The sequence below is a fragment of the Peromyscus eremicus genome, chromosome 7, assembly GCF_949786415.1.
Source record: "Peromyscus eremicus chromosome 7, PerEre_H2_v1, whole genome shotgun sequence".
NCBI classification, from domain to species: domain Eukaryota; kingdom Metazoa; phylum Chordata; class Mammalia; order Rodentia; family Cricetidae; genus Peromyscus; species Peromyscus eremicus.
In genome coordinates, this window is record NC_081422.1 from 84,699,779 (window position 1) to 84,726,462 (window position 26,684).

General features: G+C 48.8%; 1 protein-coding gene across 1 annotated transcript; it reads left to right on the forward strand.

The window, feature by feature from the left end:
* Positions 1-3,065: 3,065 nt before the first annotated feature.
* On the forward strand, positions 3,066-25,315 carry Ctsh (cathepsin H). Its single transcript, XM_059268356.1, has 12 exons — positions 3,066-3,196; positions 8,109-8,140; positions 9,001-9,106; positions 9,722-9,792; positions 11,832-11,936; positions 14,548-14,634; positions 15,462-15,517; positions 17,051-17,132; positions 17,957-18,025; positions 21,113-21,219; positions 24,034-24,159; positions 24,894-25,315. The coding sequence occupies exons 1-12, from the start codon at positions 3,112-3,114 to the stop codon at positions 24,967-24,969; spliced, it is 1,002 nt and encodes a 333-aa protein (XP_059124339.1). The 5' UTR covers positions 3,066-3,111; the 3' UTR covers positions 24,970-25,315.
* Positions 25,316-26,684: the final 1,369 nt, after the last annotated feature.

The window sequence follows — 26,684 nt, forward strand, 5'->3', positions numbered from 1 at the left end:
GAGCCACAAGTCAGGACACAGAGTGTGCTGGGCTTTGGTGAAGCCCACACGTGGTCAGTTACCATTCCAGCGTCACACTCTGGGCTACGCTACAACATTTTTCTTGTTGTCTATATTTAACCCTGCCAGGAAACAAGGACACTTGCTCATTTTGTAGATGAGGAAACTGAGGCTCTCCAAGAGTAAGCCACTTGTTCAGGTGACATGGGGAGATTTTGTGGCAGGATTGGAACTACACATTGGTCTCCAAGTGACCAAGTAAGTGCCCTCCATTCTCCCTATCCCAGGGGCCTCCACCCTCTGGATGATCTATAATTATGAAATCATGAGACCATCCCTGGACCAATTCAATATTCAAGGCCTTTAAATCCTGCTTCTCTCCAGGTGACCAGGGTGACAGAGGGATGAGGCAGTCCCAGCACACCTACAGGGTAGGACGTCTGCAACAGAAGACACCTTCATCAGACCAGGGATTTACACTCCAAATAGTAGCCATGCAGGCTCACCTCAGAGACATTGTCCTCAAAGCATAGCTCACTTCCAGAGGGGCATCTGCTTTATCAGAAGTACGCATGCAGGAACTGGAAAGATGGCTCAATGGGTAAACCACTTGCTGCACAAGTGTGAGCACCAGAGTTTGGATCCCCAGAACCCACCAAAACTCAGACAGATATGCTGTCTTCTGTTTAATCACAACATTCAAGACGGGGAGACAGAAGATCAACCATAGCAAGTTGACTGGCAAGAATAGCTGGAATCTAATCAATAAATAAAGCAGATTGATCAAGGAAGACACCTAGAGTCAATATCTGTCCTCCATATGCATGTACACACTGACTTGCATGAAACACCACACACACATGTGCCCACACTTGAAAGTGCATGCATGCATGTGCTTGGCAAAATCTATATGTTAAAATGCAATATCTAATAAAAATATATCTAATATCTATATATTAAAGTGCGCTTCAACTTCCATGGTTGAAAACACTATAAATAAATGGTGCATTTTACTTTACATCCAACTTACCAAGCATCACAGTGTAGTCCAGGCTACCAGAAATGTGTGCAGAAGACCCACATTAGCCAATGGTTGGGCAAGACTGTTTGACATAAAGCCCATTACATAATAAAGATCAGAACTGCTCATACCATTTGCCTCATACAGTTTCCTTCAGAATGTCAGCTGCTTCCCTTCAACCTCTCTCAGCTGACGGGAGGGAGCTGCAGGTCACTGAAGCTGCTGGCCTGGAAACAGCTCAAAACTCAAAATTAAATCATGGTTTCAACTGCATGTTGCCCTCACAGAATCAAGTCAGAAATCCTAAAATGGGAGCTCCTTGTGTAGAATCAGTTCTTGGAGCCGTATTCCAGGACCTGTCAGTACTGATAAGTGATTCCTGTGTAGATTCAATGTCCACCTGCTGTCCAGATCACCTGAGAGACACACCTTTGTCTGGTGGCTCCTGGTTTGGTTTGGTTATTTGGTTATTTATGAGGTGTGTGTGTGTGTGTGTGTGTGTGTGTGTGTGTGTGTGTGTGTGTGTGTGCGTGCGTGTTTCTGACAGTATACTAGACATTGAACCTAGATCCTCGTGCATGCTGAGTTACATACTCATTGAGTTATATCCTTAGCCCTGAGACTCCTCCAATAGAGTTCTGAGAACTGGTCAGACACACTAAACCAGTTGTTCTCAGCCTTCCTAAAGCTGCGATCTCTTAATACAGTACCCCATGTTGTGGTGACCCCCAACCATGAAGTAATTTTCATTGCTACTGTTATAAATCATAATGTAAATATCTGTGTTTCCAATGGTCTTAGGGGACCCCCGTAAAAGGGACATTTGATCCCTTAATACAGTACCCCATGTTGTGATGACCCCCAACCATGAAGTAATTTTCATTGCTACTGTTATAAATCATAATGTAAATATCTGTGTTTCCAATGGTCTTAGGGGACCGCCGTAAAAGGGACATTTGACAACCCACCAAAAGGGTCACAACCTACAGGCTGAGAACCACTGCACTAGACCAAATTTTAAACAACAACAACAAAAAAAACACCTCCTGGAATCTGTTCCCCTGGAACCTGAAAGGCAGAGTCTGACCAAAGAAGTTCAGGGGAGGAGGGTCCTTCAACCTTCATCAAAATGCCATGAGCTGCCAAGGGATACTGGTTAGGGAGGCTGAAGCAGGAGGCAGGAGGATTACAAGTTCAAGGACAGCCTGGGCTGTATGGGAGGTAATAAGATAGAACTGTCTCAGAGGCAGTATTAATGCTTCAGTAGCTCTGTAGCCTTTAATCCCAGCACTTGGGAGGGAGAGGCAGGTGAATGTCTGTGAGTCCGAGGCTACACCCTTGTCTACAGAGTGAGTTCCGGGACAGGCAGGGAGCCAGGGATACACAGAGAAACCCTGTCTTGAAAAACCAACTCCCCGCCCCCCCAAAAAAAGTTGCTACCATAGACTCAGACTCCCTGTGGGGAAAATTAGCATCTTCTACTCCTAAGAGCTCAGTTTCCCCATTTGTAAAATAAGAATTATAAAAACCCTGCCATTTGGCAGGGTGATGATACAAGTGGAAATAACCTGGGCTCCGTGGGTACCAGGCCTGGTGTTAGGTTGGCTGAATTCCCTTTTCTCCTTCAGAGGAATCCTGGCAAGGGCACCTTACTTCAAAATGTGCTTTGTCTGTTTATTTCCTATGAGGACCTTAAATGGATCCATTTCCTCCTTCAGACTTGCAAAATAAAGAAAATGGCCAAGTAGGTACAGAACAAACCCAGAAGCTTGTTGGGAGAAGTCAGGATAGCCCTCTTGTTCCTTTATTCCAAGCCTTGGGGAAGGCTTAACAAACCCCATGGAGATGGGGTTTCCGAAGATGGGGCACACAGGGCACTGAGCATCAGGCTGTGCTCCCTCCCACATGACGGGACCAGCCCTCAGGGCCAGGCCCCAAGCCTTCCATCCCAGGAAAAGAGCTGGAGTGCAGTGGAGGGAGGGGACGGGGGAGGAACCAGTGTCGCCAAGGCGGAGGCTGGCGTTGCCCCACCTCCCTCCTATCGGCTGGGCTCCTGGGGCGCTCCACCGGACCGGGCATTGAGCGTCGCGATGTGGGCCGCGCTGTCGCTGCTGTGCGCCGGGGCCTGGCTGCTGAGTGCCCAGGCCACCACTGAGCTGACCGTGAACGCCATAGGTACGTGAGATAGAGCGGGGCGCAGGGCTCCGGGGGGCACCGGAGGAGGAACGGGGAACCCCAGTGTGGTCTCGGGGAACCCGTGATCCGAGGGACAGGCCCGTGGGTGCCCAGAGTCCCTCTTGTCCAGGCCTAAGTACAGAAGCCCTCAGCCCTTTCTGCCCTCCGGCTGGGACACCTGGGGACGCAGAACTTTCTTGCCCTGCTACGAGGAGCAGGACGTCCCAGCCTGTTCGGGCTCTTTCCGTGGCCATGGCCCCCAGGGATCTCCCTACGTTGGTTGTTAGTTGTTAGTCCGTCTGTGGCATGTTGGGGGATACTCCCTGCCCTGAGGAGCACGCCGTACCCACAGCAGTTTTAACCCTAGTGCGTGTGGTGTTAACCTTAGTGTGGGGAAGAGCTGGATCAGAAAAGCAGCCCTAACTTGGCAAAGTGCAACACAAGACTAGCTAGTAAATATTTTATTTCTGTTCACCGCTGGTCTCTGTAGCAACTCCTAAATGCCTGCTTGTGGGACAAAAGCACCCACAGGTAGCTTGTTCGGATAGATGTTTATTTATGGACAGTGAAGTTAGAAGTTAGGTTAAATGATTTTCAGGGGCAGCTGTTCTTGCGCGCGCGCGCGGGGGGACACACACACACACACACACACACACACACACACGCACGCACGCACGCTCGTGTGCTCCCCACTTGCCATCCATTTTTAAGTGTAGAGAGCCCTTCAATCAAAGTCAGGACTTGGAGTAGGTGGTGGGCTGTGGTTTTCCAGCCCTGCTGTCCGTCTTTCAGCAGGACATACAAAACTATACTTTCTTTTTGTTAATGATTTTATTAGCATAGATTAATTAAACATAATGATGGGTTTCATTGTTACATTTTCATACATGTATTTAATATACTCTGATCATACTTAAGCCTGCATAACCCTCTATTGTTCCCCCCATCCCACTTCCGCTTTCTTCCTCTTCCCAGTTTGTCCCTTTTCTCCTCCCTCCCTCCCTCCCTCCCCCCCCCCCCCCTCTCTCTCTCTCTCTCTCTCTCTCTCTCTCTCTCTCTCTCTCTCTCTCCCTGTTCCTCTCTCCGTCTTTCTCTCTCTCTTCCCTCCTCCTATCCCCCTCCCTCTCCGGCTTTAAATCTTTTTGTGACCCTCTGGGTTTTATTAGGGTTATTTACAGAAACGCGGGCACCTTACCAATGGCTTCAGCACTAAAGAACAGTATCTTCCCTCCCCCAGTAACTGTTAATTGCCTAGGGGTGGGATCTTGTGATTCCCCTCCACCCTTTTTTGGTTTTGTTTGTTCTGTTTTTAAACTCACTGTGTAGCCAAGGATGACCTTGAACTCCTGACCACCTTGCCTCTATCCCCCAAGTACTGTGTTTACAGGCATGTGCCATGCCCTAGTCATACAAACATTCCTTTTGGAGAGATAGCTCAGTGGGAAAGGCACTTGGTATACAAGCCTGAGAGCCAGAGATCCCTGGAACTGTGTAAAAACTGGCCAGGCACACAGCTACCTGTAATCGTAGCACTCAGGGGGCAATGATGAGGGGTCCTGGGGTAAGCAGGCTAGCTAGATTACTGTGAGCTCCGGGTTCAGTAAAAGTCCGCCTCATTAAAGTGGAGTGTGATAGAGGAAAAGGTGACATCTCTGAGCATACACAGTGCACCCGTACACTGCACACACTCTATACACACATACACATGTAAAAATAATGAATGAATGAAATGAACAGTCATAGTAAGCTTAGGATGGATCTGAGATTCCCCTAAGGTCATCTGTGCTTTCATCCACCGACACTGAGAAATTCTGGGGGCTTTCTTCCCTTTTGCTGTTTTGGGAACCCCCCAAGGGGTGCAGCCATAAACTTCTGCCTGCTGCAGAACCTGGTCTGGGATGAGGTTTGTGTTTTCTGAAGGCTTCAGCCACAACAGGCCCTTAGCCAGGGTTTGGAATCCCCAGAGCCCTGGGACCTGTCTTGAAGAACTGTGCTTTTTCCTCCCAAGAGAAACGGCCCTGGCTTAGCTGCTGGAGCAGGTCTGGGGCTTGTGGATTGAGATGTAAGTGCAATGTAGCAATGACCTTCATATTGCTGTGCTGGCATGGGTCACTGGGGACCCCTGGGGCAACATGGAGCCATTCCAAATGAGCCAGACACAGATGGATGGTGTCAGAGAAATCAGTCTAGACCCTTTACTTCAAAACTGCCCATTTGACCAGATGTTATTTATGATGCATGCCTGTAATCTCAGCACTCACAGAGCCAAAGCATGAAGAGTGTGAGTTCAAAGCTAGCCTGGGCTATATAGCCAGACACTGTCCCAAACACACATACAAAGATATATTTCCACTCAAGTTTTACTGTTTTAGATTTAACAATGCCTTTTCATAGTGTAAAATATGTTTGGGGGGAAAACAACTAGTAAAGGTCTTCAAAATAATTATGATTATTGCTCAATCTAGAATAATTTTTTTAATGATTAGAAAGCAAAATAATTTTAATTGATGTTTTGTTCTTGCAGAAAAGGATACAGGGTGATTTAGTGTGAGGGATCTCCTTAGGATAAAATTCTGTGGGACAGAAAGATAGGTGTTCAAAGAGAAAAAATATGTAAAATATCGAAGTCTTTGTTGTTGCTGGTGGTGGTGGTGTAGTGAGGCAGGGTCTTTTCTGTAGTCCAGGCCTCCCTCAAACTCTTCCAGATCCTTCCTCAGCTTCCCAAGTGCTAGAATGAGCAGGCTTGTGCCTCCATGACCAGCAAACCAGCCAACACTGTGTTTGTATGGGGGGCAGTAGATGCATGTATTATGTATGTTCTCATGTGTAGACACACATGTGAACAGGTGCGTGTGGAGGCCCAAGGTTAATATCAGGAATCTTCCTTGATTGTTCTTCTACCTTATTCATTGAGTCAGGGTCTACCAATCAAACCAATTTGGCTTGTGTTACTGGACATACTCTGGGCATACCCCTTCTGCCGCCCCAGGCTGGAATTACAGGATAACTTCCATGACCCGTTTAGTCCTCTTGCTTTCACAGCCAGTACCTTAACTGCTCAGCCATCTCCCTAACCCAATGGTCTCATTTTCAAATGTCAATACTTAATGTAAGGGGCTAGCAAGATGGTTCAAAGAGTCAAGATGCTTGCTTGCTAACAAGCCTAACACCTTGAGTTCAGTTCTACGTGGTGGAAGGCAAGAACATGCTTCTGAACGTTGTCCTCTGACTACTACAGTCATACCATGGTATGTTCATGTACACATATCTACACACTGTAAAAAATAAAAATAAAAAATTTAAACATTTACCGTACATTAGCCGGGCGGTGGTGGCGCACGCCTTTAATCCCAGCACTCGGGAGGCAGAGCCAGGCGGATCTCTGTGAGTTCAAGGCCAGCCTGGGCTACCAAGTAAGTTCCAGGAAAGGCGCAAAGCTACACAGAGAAACCCTGTCTCGAAAAACCAAAAAAAAAAAAAAAAAAAAAAAAAAAAAAAACATTTACCGTACATTAGAATACATCTTTTGCAGCTATTTAAATTTAAAATGGAAAATTTAAATCATGTACAGTAAAATATTCCCAGCACCCCAAAAATTCTATTCCTGGGTAGACATGAAAAAACATCTACACCAGATGCTGGTGGTACACACCTTTAAGCCCAGCACTTGGCAGGCAGAGGCAGGCAGATCTCTGTGAGTTCGAAGCCAGCCTGGTCTATAAAGTGAATTCCAGGACAGCTAGGGCTGTTACACAGAGACAACCTGTCTCAAAAAACCAAAACCAAAACCAAACCAAAAAAAAGAAAGAAAGAAAGAAAGAAAGAAAGAAAGAAAGAAAGAAAGAAAGAAAGAAAAAAGAAAAGAAACATCTACTCACCCCTGATAGGGAACCAATGACAGACCAAAGTCCAACTTGATGACCAGTAAGTTTTACTGGGATTACTTACTGGATTGTGGGTGAGGGGTTAGTTACAGAAATAGAAATAACTCAAAGACAGCATCACAACAAGTCTGCCCTGGCGTGGGAGAGAGCTCGGGAAAGCTGGAAACCTGGAGCTTGTCTGAGCTCTGCTTCTCCAGACAGTTCCCACCCAGCCTGGAGACCTGGTTTCCTTGGGATCCACACAGTGGAAGGAAAGAACCAACTCCCAGAAGCTATCTTCTGATGTGCACGCACCCGCGCGTGCACACACCAATAAATATCATTTAAAAATATTAAGTATACCACCAGTTGGGGGTGCTCAGTGGGTAAAGTGCTCATGACATGTATGAGAACCTGAGTTCTGATCCCTAGCGCCCACCTAAAAAAGCCAAGTGTGGGGGCACACACCTGTAACCCCAGTGGCTGGGAGGCAGAAACAGAAGGACCCCAGAGCTTTCGGGCCAGCCAGTATAGCCAAGTGGCTGAGCTTCAGGTTCTTCCGAACACTCTGTCTGGAGAAATAAGGTGGAAAGAGAAGGGGACTCTATCCAAAGTCAACCTATGGCCTTCGCACATGCACACATGGCTGCACACCCTCCCCTCTCGGGTACCACATAAAAATAGCAGTTTCTTCTTAAAATTTCTTGTGGTAACAAAGCAGAAAGGGTTGGGGTTCCTTTTTGTCCTCAAGCACTAGCTAACCCACACCAGCCTCCTCTTTGGTATTTCGTAAATGCAAATCAGCGGGGCATGGTGGCAGACACCTTTAACGCTGGCACGCTAAGGCAGAGGCAGGGGGATCGCTATGAGGCCTGCCAAGGCTACCTAGTGAGACCATGCTTCAAATAATAATTCTATAAAAAGTAAAAAAATAATAATAAATAGATAAGATAAAATGCAAGTCAGCTCTTCAGTGCCCTGCTTAGCTGTAGACTCAACGTGATCACGAGGCACGCGCCGACCTAATTCTTCTTTTTCTTTTTCTACAGAAAAGTTTCACTTTAAGTCATGGATGACACAGGTCAGTGGCCAGCTTCTCCTTTTGAAGTTTCTCTTGTCGCAAAGCTTCCTGTTTGCAAACTAAAGTGTATCAGATTGGAGACAAAAGAGAGGAATTTTCCAACCTTGCTCTCTCCTGGGTCCTTCCGTGCTTCAAACTGACCAAACTCCGGGAAGGATCCAGTGAAGTAAACTTCCAAACAGGGTTGCTCAGTGATGAGCCTGGCAGAAGTCTTTCCTGCCTTCCCTTCGTTGTTGGAGTTTGTATTTGGAGCGCTTTGCACGGTGGCTGCAGAATCTTTTGAGAACACCAGTATGTACCGTTTTGAAAAAGATGGATTCTGCCATACACTTGGCTCCGCCATGAGCCACAGAGTCCGCAGGCCACCTGAGCTTGGCAGGTCTCCTCAGTGGGGTCTCCCCAGCTCTTAACTGATGTCCTGACACTTGCATGGTCTTCACTCTGGCCACAGATCCTGGGAGGTAAAGGGTTGCTTTGTAACTTCCTGATAGTGGCAGCTGAGAACAAGAACGGAGTCCCATCTAACAGTAGCTCTGTCCTGAGAGAATGGCAGAATGAAAACCTCCATGGGCTGGGGATGCAGCTCAGTAGGTAGTGTGCTTGCCTAGCATGCACAGAACTCTGTGTTGATCCTCAGCACCGTATACCCCAGGCGTGGCGACATATGCCTGTCATCCCCATGGAGGTAGGATCAGAAGCTTAGACGTCCATGATCGTCTTGTCTAGGGACATTAGGAGACATTAGACCAGCCTACATACATGACACCTAGAGAGTTCTTGGGGTGGGGGTGGATCTGTAAGACTCCCTCTGGTAAGCTTCACCCGGTCTCATGACTTGTTGCTGGTGTGTTTTGTTTTAGCACCAGAAGACGTACAGCTCGGTGGAATACAACTACAGGCTGCAGATGTTTGCCAGCAACCTGAGGAAGATAAATGCCCACAACCAGAAGAACCACACATTTAAAAGTACTGGGGAGCCCCTTTTCCCCCAGGCCTCTGGGAGGAGGAGGGATGGGAACATCTCAAATCTGGAAAGAAAACAATTAGCGGCACAGGCTGGTGAAAGGGTTTGCTCAGGGCTAATGGGTGTAGAGAACAGGGACTCGGACTCTGAGGATGTGTTTGGTGAACCTCAGATTCTGCAAAAGACATAAATTTAGATGGTGCTGCTAACCCTCTGTGGAAGTCATGAAGTTTACAAATGATTCTAGAGGAGCCCTGCCCCTGCAGCCCCCTGCCCACCATCTGAGGGTACAACACACACACCTAGATCTGTTGGGGTTGCTGTGAGACCTGGACTCTCAGACTCCTCTGAGCCCCTGAGCGGTCTCTGGAATCACCCAGCGTCACTCCAGAGAGGTGAGGGTCTGAGGCGCAGGGTCAGTTGACCTTTCTATATTGAATCATAGGAAATACAGAATTTTACAGGAGCCAAGTTTAGTGGCTATAAGTAGAACACGGGTAAACAAGAGCTCTTGGGGTTTTTTTGTTTGTTTGTTTGCTTGTTTGTTTATTATCAATTAACTATGGCCTCTATTTCATGTGATTTTTGCCTGGCTTGTTTTCCCTTCTCGTTTTCAGTGGCATTGAACCAGTTTTCAGACATGAGCTTTGCTGAAATAAAACGCAAATACCTCTGGTCAGAGCCTCAGGTTGGTGTAGTTCATTGTCAATAAATCTGGATCTTTTCACCCAAACCTGTGAAATAAACATTAAGTCTACTGTGTTGCCAGCTAGAGTCAGTCCTATCCCCAGCCATGCCTAGGGGTGTCCCTGAATTCTTGGAGAGAGCAGGAGGATCCATCTCTCAGCAGTCTCTTAATGCAGGGCTCTGGCCTGAACAACAGGAACCCATGATCTAGAAGTAGCAGATAAAATACAGGTGTCCAGTAAAAGATGAATTTCAGATAGACCTTTTTTGAGATATAGTTTTATGTAGGATCTTAATATTAATCAAGGCTAACCTTGAACTCCTGATTCTCTTGCATCTATTTCAAAAGTGCTGGGATTATGGATGAGTGCCCACATTCAAATTTTCATTTCTCACTCCCTTGTATATATGTGTATGCATGTGTGCTTGAATGTATGTGGTTGATGCATATGTGTGTGGTATATGTGTATGGTGTGTGTGTGTGTGTGTGTGTGTGTGTGTGTGTGTGTGTGTGTGTTGAATGAAGAAAAAAAAAAAGAAAGGACATGACTGCTCCTAGGTGTGGTAGAGCAGAAATTTTATTGCAGATAAAAGGAGAGTATAGGGCTGGAGAGATGGCTCAGTGGTTAAGAGCACTGGCTGCTCTTCCAGAGGACCCAGGTTCACTTCCCAGCACCCACATGGCAGCTCACAACTGTCTATAGCTCCAGTTCCAGGGGATCCAACACCCTTACACCAATGCACATGAAATAAAATTCAATTAAATCTTAAAAAAAGAGAGAGAGAGAAAGCATAGCCTGAGACAGAGACATCTGGGAGAGTCCTGAATGGACATGACTCTGAGCCATATGGAGGGTGCGGAGGGAGAAAGAAAAGAGGGGAACCAGGTGCAGCAGTCAAGAGGGCAAAAGGTGAAAAAGAGGACAGGTGACCAAAATGACCGGATTATATAGGGAAGAGCCTCTGAGGGAAGGGCAGCCCAGCCCCTGGGCTGGAATGTTTGGAGCCATACCCTGTAACAGGTAGGGACTGAGGGATGCTGGGAGAACCTGGCAGCCAGGTCTGCTTTAATGTGTTAAATAGGCACCTCAGCCATTTGTCCCAGGGTTTGAGACTTAATATGTGGTATATGAATGTGTGTGGTGGGTGCATGTGTGTGGTGTGTGTATGGTGTATTATGTGTATTGTGTATGTGTGCATGGTATATATGTGTATGCTGTATGTGTGTGTGATAGATGCACATGTATGGTGGATGCATGTATGTGGTGTATGTGTGCATGGTGTATGTGTGCATGGTGTATACGTGTGTGGTATATTCATATGTGTAGTGTATGTGTGTATGGTGGATGCACACGTGAGTACACTTGCCTACACATTGACACGTGCACATGAGGAGGCCACAGGTTAGCATCCCTATTTTCCTCTAATGCTCGCCACCTTATGTTTTTAATTTATTTTTTTATGTATTTAGGTGTGCATATATGTGTGTCTGTACATATACATATGTGTGTCTATTTATATGTCATATTATGTGGGTACCCGTGGAGGCCAGAAGACAGTATTGGATCCCCTGAAGTTGAAGTTATAGTTGTAAACCCCCTAACATGGGTGCTGGGAACCAAACCAGGGTCTTCTAAAAGAACAGCAAATAACCTTAACTGCTCAATGCCAACCCATTTCTCTGATTCCTTCACCACTTTTTTTTTTCTAGATAAGATCTCATTATGTAGCCCTGGCTGGCTTCAAACTCTTTATGTAAACTAGGCTGGCCTTGAACTCACAGAAACTCACTTGCCTCTGCCTCCTGAGTGCTGGGATTAAAGACATGTGCCACTATGCCCAAGCTTCTACCTTAACCTAGAGCTCATCCATTGACTAGACTAGCTGATCGTCAAGTCCCCAGGATCTGCTCCCCTACCCCCACCCTGGCACTGTGGTTACGAAGGCACACAGTTGTGAGGACTCTACCCACTGAACCATCTCCCCAGACCTCTCACTCCCTTTTAATGATTCCATTTTAATTATGTTTGGTTGTTTCAGAATTGCTCAGCCACCAAAAGTAACTACCTCCGAGGTACTGGCCCCTACCCCTCCTCCATGGACTGGCGGAAGAAAGGAAATTATGTCTCACCAGTGAAAAATCAGGTATGCATGGCACTCCCCACATTTTCCCTCCAAAACAGCCATGTGGTCAGACATCGTGCTAGGGTGGAGAACTCAGATGCTCACAGCATCTTTGCGAGCATAACCCTACTTCTGCCTTTCCCCTTCTTCTCTCCAGTTTTCTCCTCTGCAAGGCTTTGGATGCCATTGCTTTAAGGTCTGACAGCTCTGGAGGATGAAAATGGCCCTCTATAAGGCTAAAGTCCCTGCTTCCCTGCTCTGCACACTGTCCCAAATCCTCCCATGACTTCCAGGTCAGTCCTGCTGAGTTGCTCCAAACACCATGCCCTGAGCCCTTGGAGTCCGAACACAAGGACTCTTTCTGCCTGGAATGTATCTTTTCCTCCCATCCCTCACACCCTCCTCAGGGTACCAGGCTGCAGGCACTCTCCTGGCTGGCTGCCTTTGTGGAGTGCTTCCAAGTGGTTAGTGATAGGTAACCCGGCCCAGCATCTCTCCCATGCATGCCCTGGGCTTAGTGTGTGTGCATGTGTGGGTGTGTGCTCGGGGTGCTCAGAGAGCCCTCTGCAGAGCACAGTAGACTTGGCCAGGTGCCTGCCTTTTCCCCGGGTTCTGGGAGATTTCAGTGCATACTCTCTTCTGAAGACCAGACCCCATGCTCTGCTGTTCCTGCTACACTCTACTCCCTCCCCTCAAGATGACACCACAGCAGTATTCTCAAAAATGCTGATTTCTCTTCCATTCCAGGAAACTGAAGTTAAGGTGGCCTTCCTAGAAACAGTTGGCTTTATTCCAGAACTATCCACAAGAGGCATGGCTTTTTCACGAGAGCCATGTGGTGCAAAAGGCATGCAGCACAGCTCCACATCTTTGCAGGCTCACCACAGCCTAGAGCCTGTCAGGTTAACCAGATGTGTTAACCATATTCCAAGGGAGCAAAACAAGCTTCTGCCCTAGCAGGAAATGTGGAGAGCAATAGGGACCCAAAGGCAGTGTTCAGGTCCTGTAGCATCTCACGGCGGTTCAAAGCATGGGAGCCTAAGCCTGCTCACTGGACAGGTGGGAAGCAGATGTTCTGAGTTCTGTTATTGAGACCCTAGGCCACCAGCTAGGACTGGGATAGGAACAAGGCCATTATTCAGGGGTGTATGTGACATCTTATGGTGGCTACTTTGTGGTGAAAGACTGTGGCCATCGTACCCCACATTAGCTCTGAAAGTCCCCTTGAGCGGTCCAGAGGGAGAAAGTGAGTTGCTAGCTCAAGATCCAGGATAAACAAGAGGGGACTCAAATCCAGATCTCTGCCAGGGGTAGTGCCACTCTCCTACAAGCCCCACTGAAGCAGGAGGATCTCAGATTCAAGGGTAGCCTCAGCTACGTGGTGAGATCCTATCTCCTCAGATTCAAGAGTAGCCTCAGCTACATGGTGAGACCCTATCTCAAAAAAACAAAGCTAAGAAAAACAAAAGCCAGGTCTCTGCCCAAGTCAAGGGCCAGTTGTGCTTCTTTCCACAGTGCCTGCAGCCGCCTCCATTGTGGCTAAGCACCCTCTTTGACCTGTGTGTCCTTTTGACCAGATATATTTCCTTCTCCGAAGGGAAAGATTCAAGAGGGAAGACTAGGTGTATTTGGCTTTTAAGGAAGGAATTTAGGAGACATTTAAAAAGTGGAATGTGGAAGACAAAAAACCAGCAAGGAGACAAGAATGAATGTTTGGCCTGTTAGCTCAAGCCTGTTATTAACTAGCTCTTACATTTAGATTAACCCATTTCTATTAATCTATGCATCGCCACGTGGCCCGTGGCTTACCGGTTCTCTGACGTCTTGTTCTTTGGGTAACTGAATCAAGTCTCCCCGACTCCACCCTTCCTTCTCACTGTATCTCTCCTCTACTCTGCCCTTCCTTCTCCCTGTGTCTCCCATTGGCTCTCCTGCCCAGCCTTATTCTGCCTGGCTGTAGGCCAAATCAGCTTATATTATCAGCCAATGAGAGCAGCACACAATCACAGCATACAGAAGGATCCTTCCACAGCAGTCTTAAGCTAATCTTCTTCTACAGAATGAACAGATTTCTGGGGACACTGCTGCCCAGATCACACAGCTAATACACAAAAGAGCTACGATTTAGACTGACAGAGTCCAGTACCAGACACCTAACCTGACCTAACCTTCTAAAGGCGTAGTGAACTGGGAACTTGCCAACAGCAAGGGCGTTGGGTGGAATGAGATTAACAGAAAGGTGTGAGAGAAGGTTCCAGAAAGAACTTTGGTGACTTCTGTTGGAAAAGAGTAGGGAAGAGAGGATCCAACAGAGGACTCAAGGTAGGAGAGCTAGAGGCTGTAGAATAGGCTCAGGAGGGTTTCTGGCCCTAGCATGGTAGGGGAATTGTTCAAAAGGCCCAGATTGGGAGTCCACTGGGCTGGTCAGAACTGCTCCTTGGGAGCCTCGGTTGCTGCATTATGGAGGAAGGATGCCAGCCTCCTGAACATGTGCAGGACAGCATGGACAGACGTACTAGCCGGGGCTTGTAGAGAGCAAAGGCATCCAGGGACCAAGGTTCCCACCCTGGTAAATGGAGCGGTGTCCTGAGGGCACAGTCACTGACTCCCTCTGCCCATGTGTCTTCTCCAGGGGACCTGTGGCAGCTGCTGGACTTTCTCCACCACGGGGGCCCTGGAGTCAGCTGTGGCCATCGCCAGTGGGAAGATGCTCTCTTTGGTAAGAAGTCAGCCATAGGCCGTTTCCTGCAGACCACCTTTCACCACCAGGCCTGGGCCTTCAGGCTCATTCATGGTGTTAGCCAAGAGTCCTATTTCTATCGGATCTCATGCCCCACTCTTGAGGACGCTTAGTCTGGGAGTCTCAACTGATGTGTTTCCCAGAAAGGATGAGAGTGAAGAAAATGCCCCAAGGGCTCCTTGAGCGGATGTGGGTGGCCATCACATTCCTCAGGTTTTCAGCCTGGTACTTCACCAAGAAGATCTCTGGACAGTAGACACTGTCTGGGAGATACCCCTTCTAGCTGTGTCCCTTCCCATGCTTGGTTATCATGCAGGGAAGAGCTAAGGCCTATGTGTCCATCTACTAACCCCCAAGAGAAGGGTGTCACCTGTGAACGAACTGTCCCACTGCAGGGAAGAAGGAGAGTCGAGCAAGGTCAATTTTGGCCGTGAGAGCCTGGGTTGAGGAGTTATGGAGCCGTGTCTCTGGGCCTGAACCTCTCCCTCCAGCACACACGGTGAGATGCATAGTTCATACTGTGCACACCCCTACAGGACAAGTGCTCATTAGGAGGGCCTGTTCACACCCTCTCGCCAGCTTTACAGCCACGTCATGTTGAGCCCCTCCCAACATGTGCCAGCCGCAGGACAGACACCCTGGGGTACACAGAGATGGCCCTGTCCCTGGGGGACCTTGCAGGGTCATTGCCACACAACACCAATCAGGCTACAAACGTGAATGAGTTAGTGAGAGCTGACACTTCAGAGCAGCGCCTCCCCGGCCTCTCCGCCGTCTCCTCACTGGGTCTGTGCTTCTTCCTCTAGGCTGAGCAGCAGCTGGTGGACTGTGCCCAGAACTTCAACAATCATGGCTGCCAAGGGTATGTTCCAGAGTGGGAGAATCCACTTCTTCTCATCTCCCTCATTTGCAGCTATCAGATTCAGCCGCTGCTACAGTCATGAAATCCCATCCACCCCATGGGTAGAGTCTAAGGGTCTCAGAGCTGGAAGGTTCAGGGCTGAATCCAGCCTCTTCCCAAGACGTCACCCAGCCCCGTCCTCAGCATGGTCAGCTGACCATGGAAGTATCTGGAGTAATAGCCAAAAGAATAGAAAGGGGAGGAAACACATCGCCCTCCAAAACCCAGATCCGCGCATGGAAAGCTGATTGGCCCTTAGACAAGTTCCCTGAAACACAAAGCTGCTTGTGAGTTGTGGAAATGTGTCCATGCATAACGCTGTACTGGGCTGGCTTCCTGGCCATCCTCTCAATAAGTAACTAGCTCCCATTTTCACGGTGACATTAGCCCTCCTCTCTTTCCCCATGTGAGCTGCTCTCTGAGAGAGATCTGTGGGGTTAGTCAGGCTTCTGTGCATATAATATGCAGAAAGTCCCTTAGGTCCCCTAGGACATATTCTCAGCCTTGACTTCAGTCGGGCCCAGCCTTGCCCGCACTGCTCCTCTGTGGGACATCCCACGAACCATCTTCTCCTCTGACAGCAGTGAATAGTAAGGTCTCCATGCTCCAGCCTAAGTCCAGGGATTCAGGGCTGATGCTATACAGCCTGCCAGGGATCCACGGGGCGCTTAGGTGCCCCTCACTTTTCGACCCTTTCCTCTGTACAACTTCACACTGCCCATGGTAAAAGGCTGCCTCCTGGGCACACTGGAGCCTGACTGTCTTTTGATATCTGTTGCTTTGGTTCATGACATTACTTTCTTTTTCATTCAAGTACCAGTTCCCACCATATCCCCCTGTGGACTTAGGTACAGGTGACTCAACAGACAGCAGACCATACAGAGCTGACATTCCTCAGGGTTGAACAAGCCATGCACAAGCATGCCATAGGTCAGGTGGTAACACGGGTTTTAGGGAGAAGGGCAAGGGCTGGACAGAGTGGGGTCTGCTGAGTGAGTTTGCTTGTTTTTGTTTTTGTTTGTTTGTTTTGGGGGAAGTAGGAAGATGAGAAGGATTGACCTTCAGAATCTTTAAAGTCTGAATTCAGATTATGGCCTGGGCATGGTGACCCACTTTTCTGAGCTTCTACCTGGGGCTGACATGAGGGGTCAGGCAGTGTGTCTGTGGAACATAGTCCATGAGGATGCCTGGTGTAGACGGCATTGTGGTGACAGTGATTCCTTCAGCCCTCTGAGGGGCTGCCTGCTTCTCCTGACAGGGGCCTGGTTTCCAGGGGTCTCTACCCCCAGAGGGGCACTTCTGGTTCACGCAGACCCCAATGACTGAGACCAGGGATACATTGCAGACCTCTCAGAGACCTCTGCCACTGGAATGTGCCCTACCGAGACCCCAGTGATCCAGGCAAGGGCAAGCATCACCAAGCTCCAGTACTAATGCCCACTCCTATCTGTGGGGCCAGGCCCAGAAAGGCTTATGTATGTGTCCTTCTTGCAGAGGTCTCCCCAGCCAGGCCTTCGAGTACATCCTGTACAACAAAGGCATCATGGGAGAAGACGCCTACCCTTACAGAGGCAAGGTAACTGTGGGTGGCCTCAGCTGTGTCTCTTCTCGTCCCCATCTCACCCTCATTGCCCTCCTTCCTGCTGCCGATCAAATCTGGGCTCTTCACGGGGCTTGCTGTGCCCCCTGCTCTTACCGGGGACCTCTGGTCGTTCCTGCCTCGGTAGCACCATCTCTCCTTCCTGAGTGCCCTTCCTCAGGACCCTCCCGCCTCAACTCAGCTTGCCTTCTTCCTTTGTGACTCCATTGGTCCATCCCACGTCACCACCCCATCCAGAGTTTGGCCTCCCTTCATCAAGAAACCCCTAACTGGCCTCATCCTGCGGCTCTCTGATCAGCTTGGCCTATATACCCACCTTGGTCAAAGCACAATGGAGGCTCCCGGGGTCTCCTTCTCTCCCCACGGGCCAGTCTTCCCCATCATCATGCCCACAATTCCTAGCTCCCGGAAACCAGGTCCCCTCCCTCCAATTTCTGCCTGGTAACTTAATCTCTGCCCACCTCTGGTTGGCACTATTCCCTGGACTGTCTGTCCCTCTAACCCTGCTATATAGGTTCCAACACGGCTTCTGTTTCTGAGTTTCCTTTGGCGAGCTCAGGTTCTTCCTCTGACAAAGCAGTATGCATGTCCCAGACAGCACAGAACTGTCTCCTGGCCCTGGGTTCTAAACACTTTGAGGACAGGAATACTTCTAAGCCCCTCTGAGGTGCTACAGTCAGCAAGGCCCTAGTGCACGCCAGCTGCTTGGAAAATGTTGTCAGCCTTCCCAGGGAGGGTGGGGCCTCAGCCTCAGGCTAATCATCTAATCTATGGTCTCTTCCCTGTGCCGCCCTGAACAGGATGGTCACTGCAAGTTCAACCCCAAAAAAGCCATTGCATTCGTCAAGGATGTTGCCAACATCACACTCGTGAGTACTGGGTCCATCTCTAGCTAGGGAATGTGTTCTGATATGGAGGCCACAAGAGCAGCTCTTCATCATGGCTCATAACTGATGGAGGAGTCTGGGTTACTTCCGGCTCCTGCTCACCATGAAGGCTGTGTGATGGAAGATAGGACGGGAATCATGGAGTGACAGGGGATGCCCTGGGTTCTGAATGCCACGTCTCTATGAGGCTCTGTGCTTGTGCTTCTGTTTTCTTGTCTAAAATGCAAGCGATAATCTCCACCATCTCACGAGAGGATGGAGCATACAGGTCAGCACGTGAGAAGATGAGGAGCCTGGACTTGGTCAGGTCAGGCTAGGTTTTGCTGCAGCCACAACTGTCCTCAAGACTGGAAGGCATAGTGTGTCTCATTCCTGTCACCTGTTTGTGGTTTAGGCGGGGTTGGGTGAATCCTGTGTTGTTGGCCTCACTTCAGCACCTAGGCTGAGGGAAAGAGAGGGATAAATCATACCCCTAATAAGTTATGTCACACCTTGAGTACTTGGAGAAACACATTCAGTTTTCCTGGTGAGGCATTAATAGATGCCTGCTCACCCCAGCTAGGGTACCAACAACAGACCAGAGTAATCCCATTGCACCCAAGTCTGGCTTGGTGAACCCATGAGTTGTTGGGCTTACTTACAGGAACATGAATGACCTCAAAACAGCTGTACCTCCAAAATGTCCCACCCTAGAGGATGACAATGTCCCGTCGCTGCATAGAGTTAATGAAAATGCCACCTCCTGTGTACACTAGAACCTGCAGGGACCACATGAATTTTATATAGCTTTGACAGGGACTCAGGAGGGAGGAAGTAGCTGGAACCTCTGGTGAGGGTCTAAGGGCCCTCCCTTCTCCCTCCCATGAGGGAATGTCAGCAAGTCAAATCTTGTTGGATCTAATCGGGGCTACTCTGATTATAAGACAGTAATGGCTGTCATACTTGAAGGACAGCATTCCCTAACACACACTCATGCCCTGCTTTTCCAAGAGAACACGTGAGCATGCATGAATGCCCCCATGAGCCTGGTAGGCACGGGCTCAGTCTGGCAGGACTGTGTAGGATGTGAGAAACCTCCACAATGTGTGCAGGTGATGGGGCGTGTACTCATAAACAGATTCAGGACACAAACATGTAGTTTATGTAATGATAGCAGCTGCCATCTAATTGAAGGGCATGCCAAGCTCTCCATAGTAATAACAGTTTGGAGTGATTAGAGGCAGTATAGAGCCACCTGACAAGCATTATCTCCAAATAACCTAGGGCATGAATGTGGTTATTACCTTCATTTGACAGATGAGAAAACCAAGTCTCAGAGGAGCTAACTGTGCCCAGGAGCTAGGAGGTGGGGCTGCATCTGAACTGAGAAATGTCATTCCAGAGCTGAGGTTCGCCACCTCAGCCACACAGCCTGCAATGTTATCGGCTCCTGAAAAGAAACTGTTTTTAACGCACCCACCAAGACTGGCCCTCTGAGCCACTGTATTCCATATGAAGTGAAAGAGGCTCTCAAAGGCTACCTTTTGCCTAGTTCCCAGGGAGAATCGTATAAGGAGCATCAGCAGAGCCAGAAGAAAAGGGCAGATCTCTCAGACAGGACCAGACAGGACAAGGGACAGCTGTAGAAACAGTGCCAGCCACAGAGGTTCTGGCTCTTATGTGGGCAGGCCTCTGTGATCTCCTGGGCTCCCAAGACCTCTAGCCATACTTGGAAGGAGCCTCATGCCTGAGGGAGGACACACTGAGTACTCTGTCTCCTGCCCTTTACTTCCTTTCTCCAAGCTCTGGCCTCCACTCACTGAACTGCCTGCCCACTCCCAAGCATCTCATCACTATAGCGCCTGCTCAGTTTTCCCCAGTTGGGACATTTTGAAACACCTGAAGGTAGGAACCACCCACCCTGCCTGGGAGGGAGGCTTCTGAAGTCTACCAGGTGTTTCTGGCTGCTGCTCTCACCCTGCCTCCAAGAAGCTACCATGGCTCCCTTCTGCCTCCCTTCCTCCACTGAAGTGGTAGGTCCTACTCAGAAGGCCAGTCTTCTTGGCTGGTCTTCTTGTTTCCACCGTGGTCTAGGTCTTTACCTGTTTATGGATCTGTAAAATCTGTGTTCCACTACTGAAGGTCCCTAGATTGTCTTCGTGGACGTGGAGTATTGGGAGCGGAAGCAAGGGTGCCACACTCATCTCTGCATCCTTCACAGTCCCTGGCCACAATGGTCAGTTGTGACTGAGAGAATGAATGGCGAAGCTGTGTGTAAGGATGTTTGGGAGACAAATGAGAGATTTGCAGACACTCAAAAGTGAAGGCAAAGGCTGAAGCCCCACGGGATCTAGTTCAGTTTGGGAGGAAGAACTATAAGACAGATAAAAACCCAAAGAGGCCAGAGGTGTAGCTTAGTCTTAAGAGGACTTGCTTAGCATGCACAAGATTTGATCCCTGGGTTGGATCCCCAACACAACAACAGAGGCTGGGCATGGTGGTGTATATCAAGTGTAGGACACTTGCCTAACAAGTTCAAGAGCATATTCAATAAACTGTTTATTTTGATTTTTTATTTTGTTTTTTAGACAGTCTCTCTATTATGTAGCTCTGGCTGCCCTGGAACTCAATATGTACAGCAGGCTGGCCTTGAACTCCTAGAGACACACTTGCTTCTGCCTCCCAAGTGCTGGGGTTAAAGGTGTGAGCCACCTCGCCCAGGTTTAAAGGTTTTTAAAAGATAAATTTTATCAGTGCCAGGCATGATAGCACCAGTTTGTAATCCAAGCACTTGGGAGATGCAGGCAGGACGATGGGGAATCCAAGGTTATCCTGTTATACAAAACAAGTTCAAGGCCAGCCTGGACTACCTAAGACCCTGTCTCAAAAACTAATAAAATCAATCCAAAGGGTACTGGCACTCTGCATAGGAAGGTGAGGGTCTGTGTCACTACTTAGTGCCAGGGGCTTTAGTTCACCTGTACCGCTCTAGAATTCTAGCCCCTACCTTGAGGCAACAGGCCCTAAGTATGGTGGGGGAGGTGGCAGAGGCCGTGCAGATCTGTCAACCCTCTGTCTGTCTGTCCACAGAATGATGAGAAGGGGATGGTAGAAGCTGTGGCACTACACAACCCTGTGAGCTTTGCTTTTGAGGTGACTGAAGATTTTATGTTGTATCACAAGGGCATTTACACCAGGTAAGCTGGGGACCTGAGAGTCAGAAGGGACAGGACTGGGTGGGCCTCCTCAAACCCAGCACATGGCCTCCAGCCCAGCCTATACTCTTAGACAGAATTCAGGAGACTTAGCATGTGTCCCCTCCATCCATTAGTCTTCTTGCCGCTCTGAGTGTCAGGGAGCAAGTCTCTACCCCGGGTGGGGGGAGGGGGGTCACAGAGAATGCCACAGGCCAAGCTATTGTGACTAAGTCATGACAAGGCCAAAATCCATGTCCAGAGCTCTGTGGTCATCTACAGAGGGCTGAATCCAGTCAAGAAAACTAAGGTTCAAAAACATAGTCAAATATTTCAAGATGGGGTTAAAGATGTAGCCATTTGGTGAGTGCTTGCCTCGAATGCACAGACCCTGGGTTTGTTCCCAAGCCTCACATAGATGGTACATACCTATAATTCCAGCACTGAGGAGGCAGAGACTCGGAAGCTCAAGAGTCATCCTCAGCTATATAGTAAGCTAAGGCTAGACTGGTATGCATGGAACCCTGTCTTTAAAAAAAAAAAAAAGACAGAAAATGGGAAAGGAAAAGCAGCTGTTCTCAAACATCAGAATCCTGTGCTGGAGGGTTCACTGTCTGGTTCTTCAGGAAGACCAGATTCCTTAGCACCCAGGGCCTCGTGGACAGTAGACAATCACTCTATTGCTGAGCTGCACTATGCTCCACTTAGCATGTCTAATGTGGGATTTCCTGTGCCCACACCTCTTAGCCTGCCGATTTGGGGGCAGCAATGAGTTCAGCAAGGAGTCTCTCTAGCCACTCCCTGCTCTCCAGGCTCCTTCATGCTCTCTGTTCTCTAGCCACCCGTAGAATGTTCCTGTTCTTCTGGGCGTTGCCCTCAGCCCTCTATGCAGTTGTCAGATACAACTGTAAATCCACAGCCAACTATTTGCTAAGAATATCCATGGCTCACCAAATCTCCTCCAAGTATTAGATGCATGCTTAGATCTGAGGGCCCCCTGCCAATTCAGCCTGGGTGGCCAAGGAGACCTCCAACCCTGTGTTCCTCCAGCCCCAATGCTCCTTGGAGGTCTCTGTGTCTGTTAACAGACTCACATCCCTGCTGCTGCTGAGGGAGAGGCCAGAGCCACAATAGGGTGCTCCCACTCCTCTCCTGCCCAGCCCAGCCCATCATCTCCTCCAGATGCCTCCTCATTGGCTTGTTCTAGACATCCCTCTCCCCTGCAATAAACAGACACCCTGGCTCCTCCTCCATTGAGACCCAGAGTCCTTCTGAAGTGCTTTGTTGGCCATGAAAAGTTGTGTCTAAGGGTGTGTCTAGTGAGTGTGTACAAGTGTGCATACATACGAAGGCCAGAAGTCAACCTGCCTATGATGGTGCACGTGTATGTGTATGCGTATGGAGGCCAGAAGTCAACCTCTGGTGTCTTCCCCAATTACTCTCTTACTTTTTGAGACTGTCTCTCACTGGACCTAGAGCTCAATGATTCGGCTAGGACGGCTGGCTAATGAGCTCCAGGAATCTGTCTCCACCTTCCCAGCACTGGGATTATAAAAGTAGGCTGGCATTTTTACATGCACGCTGGGAACCTGAATTCAGATCTTCAAGACTTGGGTGGCAAGCCCCTTTACTGAGCCATCCCCCCAGCCCTATGATGACTTGGGCATAAATACCCAAGGCTCCGCATTACCCAGGGTCTTAGCTTGGCTTTGGGCCCTTGGTAACTTTGCTCCCCTCTTTCTCTGCACTCATCTGCCATTGATCCTCCCTTCTTGTCTCTTCTTTTTCTCCCCGACTCTCTCACTCCAGCCACATGGAAGAACATAAAGTTTCATGTATATCTTCTGCTCGTCAAGGAAGTTTCTTCACTTCTCACCCCCTGGGTTAGATCCCACTCCTTGGGGCTCCTATCCCCTACCTCACTGGCACACCCCTCAGACCACTGCAGGGCAGCCTCTTTGCCTGACTGCCCCTGCCCTGTACCTGACACAATTGTGACAGCTCCTTGTCCATTTAATTTCCATATGCCTTAGCACTGTTTTGTTTTGTTTTTTGTTTTTGCTTTTTTTGAGACAGGATTTCTCTCTGTAGCCCTGGCTGGCCTCAAACTCACAGAGATCCACCTGCCTCTGCCTCCAGAGTACGAGGATAAAAGGCATGTGCCTTTTTTTTCCATGTCCATTGAATCAACACGTGGACACTGCAGTTTGCCTCTTTTTTTTTTTTTTTTTTTTTTTTTTTTTGGTTTTTCAAGACAGGGTTTCTCTGTGTAGCTTTGCGCCTTTCCTGGAACTCGCTCTGTAGACCAGGCTGGCCTCGAACTCACAAAGATCCGACTGCCTCTGCCTCCCGAGTGCTGGGATTAAAGGCGTGTACCACCACTGCCCAGCCTAGCAGTTTGCCTCTTGAGGTCATAAAATTTCTCATGGAGGCCAAATGGCAAGTCTACATGTTTGTCATAAGCACAAGTTGGTTTTTAGAAGGAATGCAGAGGCAACAGAGCAGTGCATTGAGTTCTAGCTGGGTGCTGTTGCCGGCAGAAGTGCAGCAGGGGGCTACCCTTCTTGTTGGGAGTCAGAGGTGTCCACTGTGGAGCGAGGCCAGGACTGTGGAGACTGCAGGAGCAGAAGGACTTAGAACTCAGGGCACTCATTCTCTCCCATTATGGTTGAGGCATAGCTGATTGACACCCAACACACCACCCTCCCGCCAATGGGAAACATCTCTCTACATCACTAGAGAGCCCTTGTTTGTGACAGTCCTGGCCTTTGTCCTTCCTATACTACAAACCTTTGTAAATTTCATTTTCATTTCCAGCACCTCCTGTCATAAAACTCCAGATAAGGTAAACCATGCAGTCCTGGCCGTTGGCTATGGAGAGCAGGATGGAATTCTCTACTGGATCGTGAAGAACTCTTGGGGCACCCAGTGGGGAGATAAAGGGTAAGTAGCCTGTAGGTCCCACTGCTGGGGCACGTGTTGCTCAGGTCTAGAGGCACCCCCTGAGTGTGAGGCATCTGTACTTCAAAGTCACAGGAGTTGGACAGCAAGCTCTAGCCGGGCCAGGAAAGGGGGAGTATGAGAATGGAACCTTCACATGGCAAGGCCCTGTAAGCAAGACCCCTTATAGGATCCCAGGTCCCAACAAGTCTTCTGCGGGGGACAGGAGAACAATTGGCTTAAAGGGATCTATAGCTAAAGGATGGAAACAGCCAGACCTCAGCATCTTGCTGGGAGAAAACCAACCTCTGAAAGGGTCTGAGAAATGAAAGCAAGGAATTTGCTACAGTAAGTGACAGCCCCTCCTTTGAATCAGGAAGGGACACAGAGACAGACAGACAGACACACACACACACACACCCCTGAAAAGGAGAGCTTTTGTTGTTAGGAGGTCCTAGTGGTGGTTTAGGTAGCTATGACAGGCTCTGGACAGAGACAAGAAGGGAGCCTCCATCAATTCTGGGTAGAAGTAGACAATGTAAAGAGAAAAAGAAATTAGTTACAAAGTGAGGCCAGCCATTTCCTGCTGATAAAATAAGCCTGTGGTAGCTGTTCTGTGAATAAAATTCAGAGGGCCTAATCCCTGGAGTCATGTCTTGGTTTGCAGCAGAACATTCTAGAAAGCTGTGTGGTACAGGTGCCACTCAGTCAGGCCTGAATCCTTTCTCTCTGCCCAGGTACTTCCTCATTGAGCGTGGGAAGAACATGTGTGGCCTGGCTGCCTGTGCCTCCTACCCCATCCCTCAGGTCTAAGCCAAGGCTGCAAAGGCAGCTGGTTGGCAGACAAAGTGACGAACCAGCCCTTCGACGGAAATCCTATCCTGGAGGAAATTGTGGGGAAATCCACCCAGAGGGCCCCTCAGTCCTGCACTGAGCCTAGAAGCCTAAAGACTTCTAAGTGAGGAAGAAGAGCTCCACCAGCAACAAGCCCACCCATGTGGCAGCCATCACCAGCCACGTGCCTTGAATGTGGTTTTGAACTGACTCAAACCCACATGGACTACAACCTTCTCTCTTTCCAGCTCTCTTCACGTAGAGAGCGCTCCAGTGACTACCTTTTCTGGATTGTATATTCAATAAACACACAGTGAACACCTCCCTGGGCTGGGCCTGGGCCTCTACCTGACATTCCCTTCTGTCTCCTGGGAGTATGGTGGGGGTGCTGGTAGCCATGCCCGTCAGATGGAGATCCCAGGAGGAAAAGCAGGGTTAGAGATTCTGCTTTCTCCAGACCCAGGAGGAAGAATGGGGGAAACGGCCAGGATATGGCAGAGCCAGGGCAGCCCTCAAAGCCCTTCTGAGTCTGTGTGTCCTCTGCTGACTCTGGCAAGGGTGGCAAGGGTGGCAGGGGTGTCCCAGGCTTCCTCACCAGGCCCTGCTTTGGACAGGTCTTCTGCTCCTGTCCTCGCTCGCCACATCATCCTTCCTCATCTGTGAAGTTGTTCTGCAGGCCTCTGGGCTCCAGGGTCTTGTCTACAGACAGTTGTAGCTTTGCATTTTGTCTTTTGGGGTTTTTTTTGTTTGTTTGTTTTTGTTTGTTTTGGTTTTGGTTTTTTGGTTGTTTTGTTTGTTTGTTTGTTTTTTGGTTTTTCAAGAAAGGATTTCTCTCTGTGTATGTAGCCTTGGCTGTCCTTGAACTCACTCCATAGACCAGGCTGTCCTTGAACTTAGAGATTTTCCTGCTTCTGCCTCATAAGTGCTGGGATTAAAGGCATATGCTGCCACCACCACCACCCGGCTGCTCTTTGTCTTAATAGGAAAAAGCTATATATTATTTGGGCCTCCTGAGAGAGAAAAACTTAAAAATAATTGGGAAAGAAATGTTCATGGCAAAACTTGGCAAATGCAAATGTTGTTTAATCTATTAGAAAATTCTAGTAACATAAGACACCACAACTGTAAGTCAACACAAAAAAAATCATCTGGGAAAGGCCTAGTGGTACAGATCCATAATCTCGACATGAGGGAAGCTGAGGCAGGGGAATCATAGATTCAAGGCTTCCCTGGGTAACTTAGTAACCCTGTCTCAAAACTTCAACGAAGGACTGGAAGGGGCCTGTGAAATGGACCAGTAGGTAAGAACAATTGCTATGAAAACAAGAAGACTTGAGTTTACGTCTTCAGCACCCACATAAAAGCTGGGAGTGGCCATGCATGCTATAACCCCAGTGTTGGGGGACAGAGACAGATGGATCTTGAAACAGCATGCTTCAGAGTCAATGAGAGACGACCATTTCAAAACATAAGATGGAGGGCTGGAGCAATGGCTCAGCAGTTAAGAGCACTGGTTTTTTTTTCCAGAGGACCTGTTTGATCTCCAGCACCCACCCACATGGCTTCTCACAACCAAGTCCAGGGGAATCTGATGCCCTCTTCTGGTCTCCAAGGGCATTGCATGCATGTGGAACACAGACATTCAGGCAAATCACCCATACACACAAAAATAACTTTAAAAAATTATTTAATAC

Bases quoted from the DNA above. Each gene is read 5' to 3' on its own strand.
- Ctsh (XM_059268356.1), top strand. From the start codon at position 3,112: ATGTGGGCCGCGCTGTCGCTGCTGTGCGCCGGGGCCTGGCTGCTGAGT. The intron at 14,635-15,461 runs GTAAGAAGTCAG...TTCTTCCTCTAG, and splicing joins GTGGGAAGATGCTCTCTTTG to GCTGAGCAGCAGCTGGTGGA. The intron at 15,518-17,050 runs GTATGTTCCAGA...TCCTTCTTGCAG, and splicing joins AACAATCATGGCTGCCAAGG to AGGTCTCCCCAGCCAGGCCT.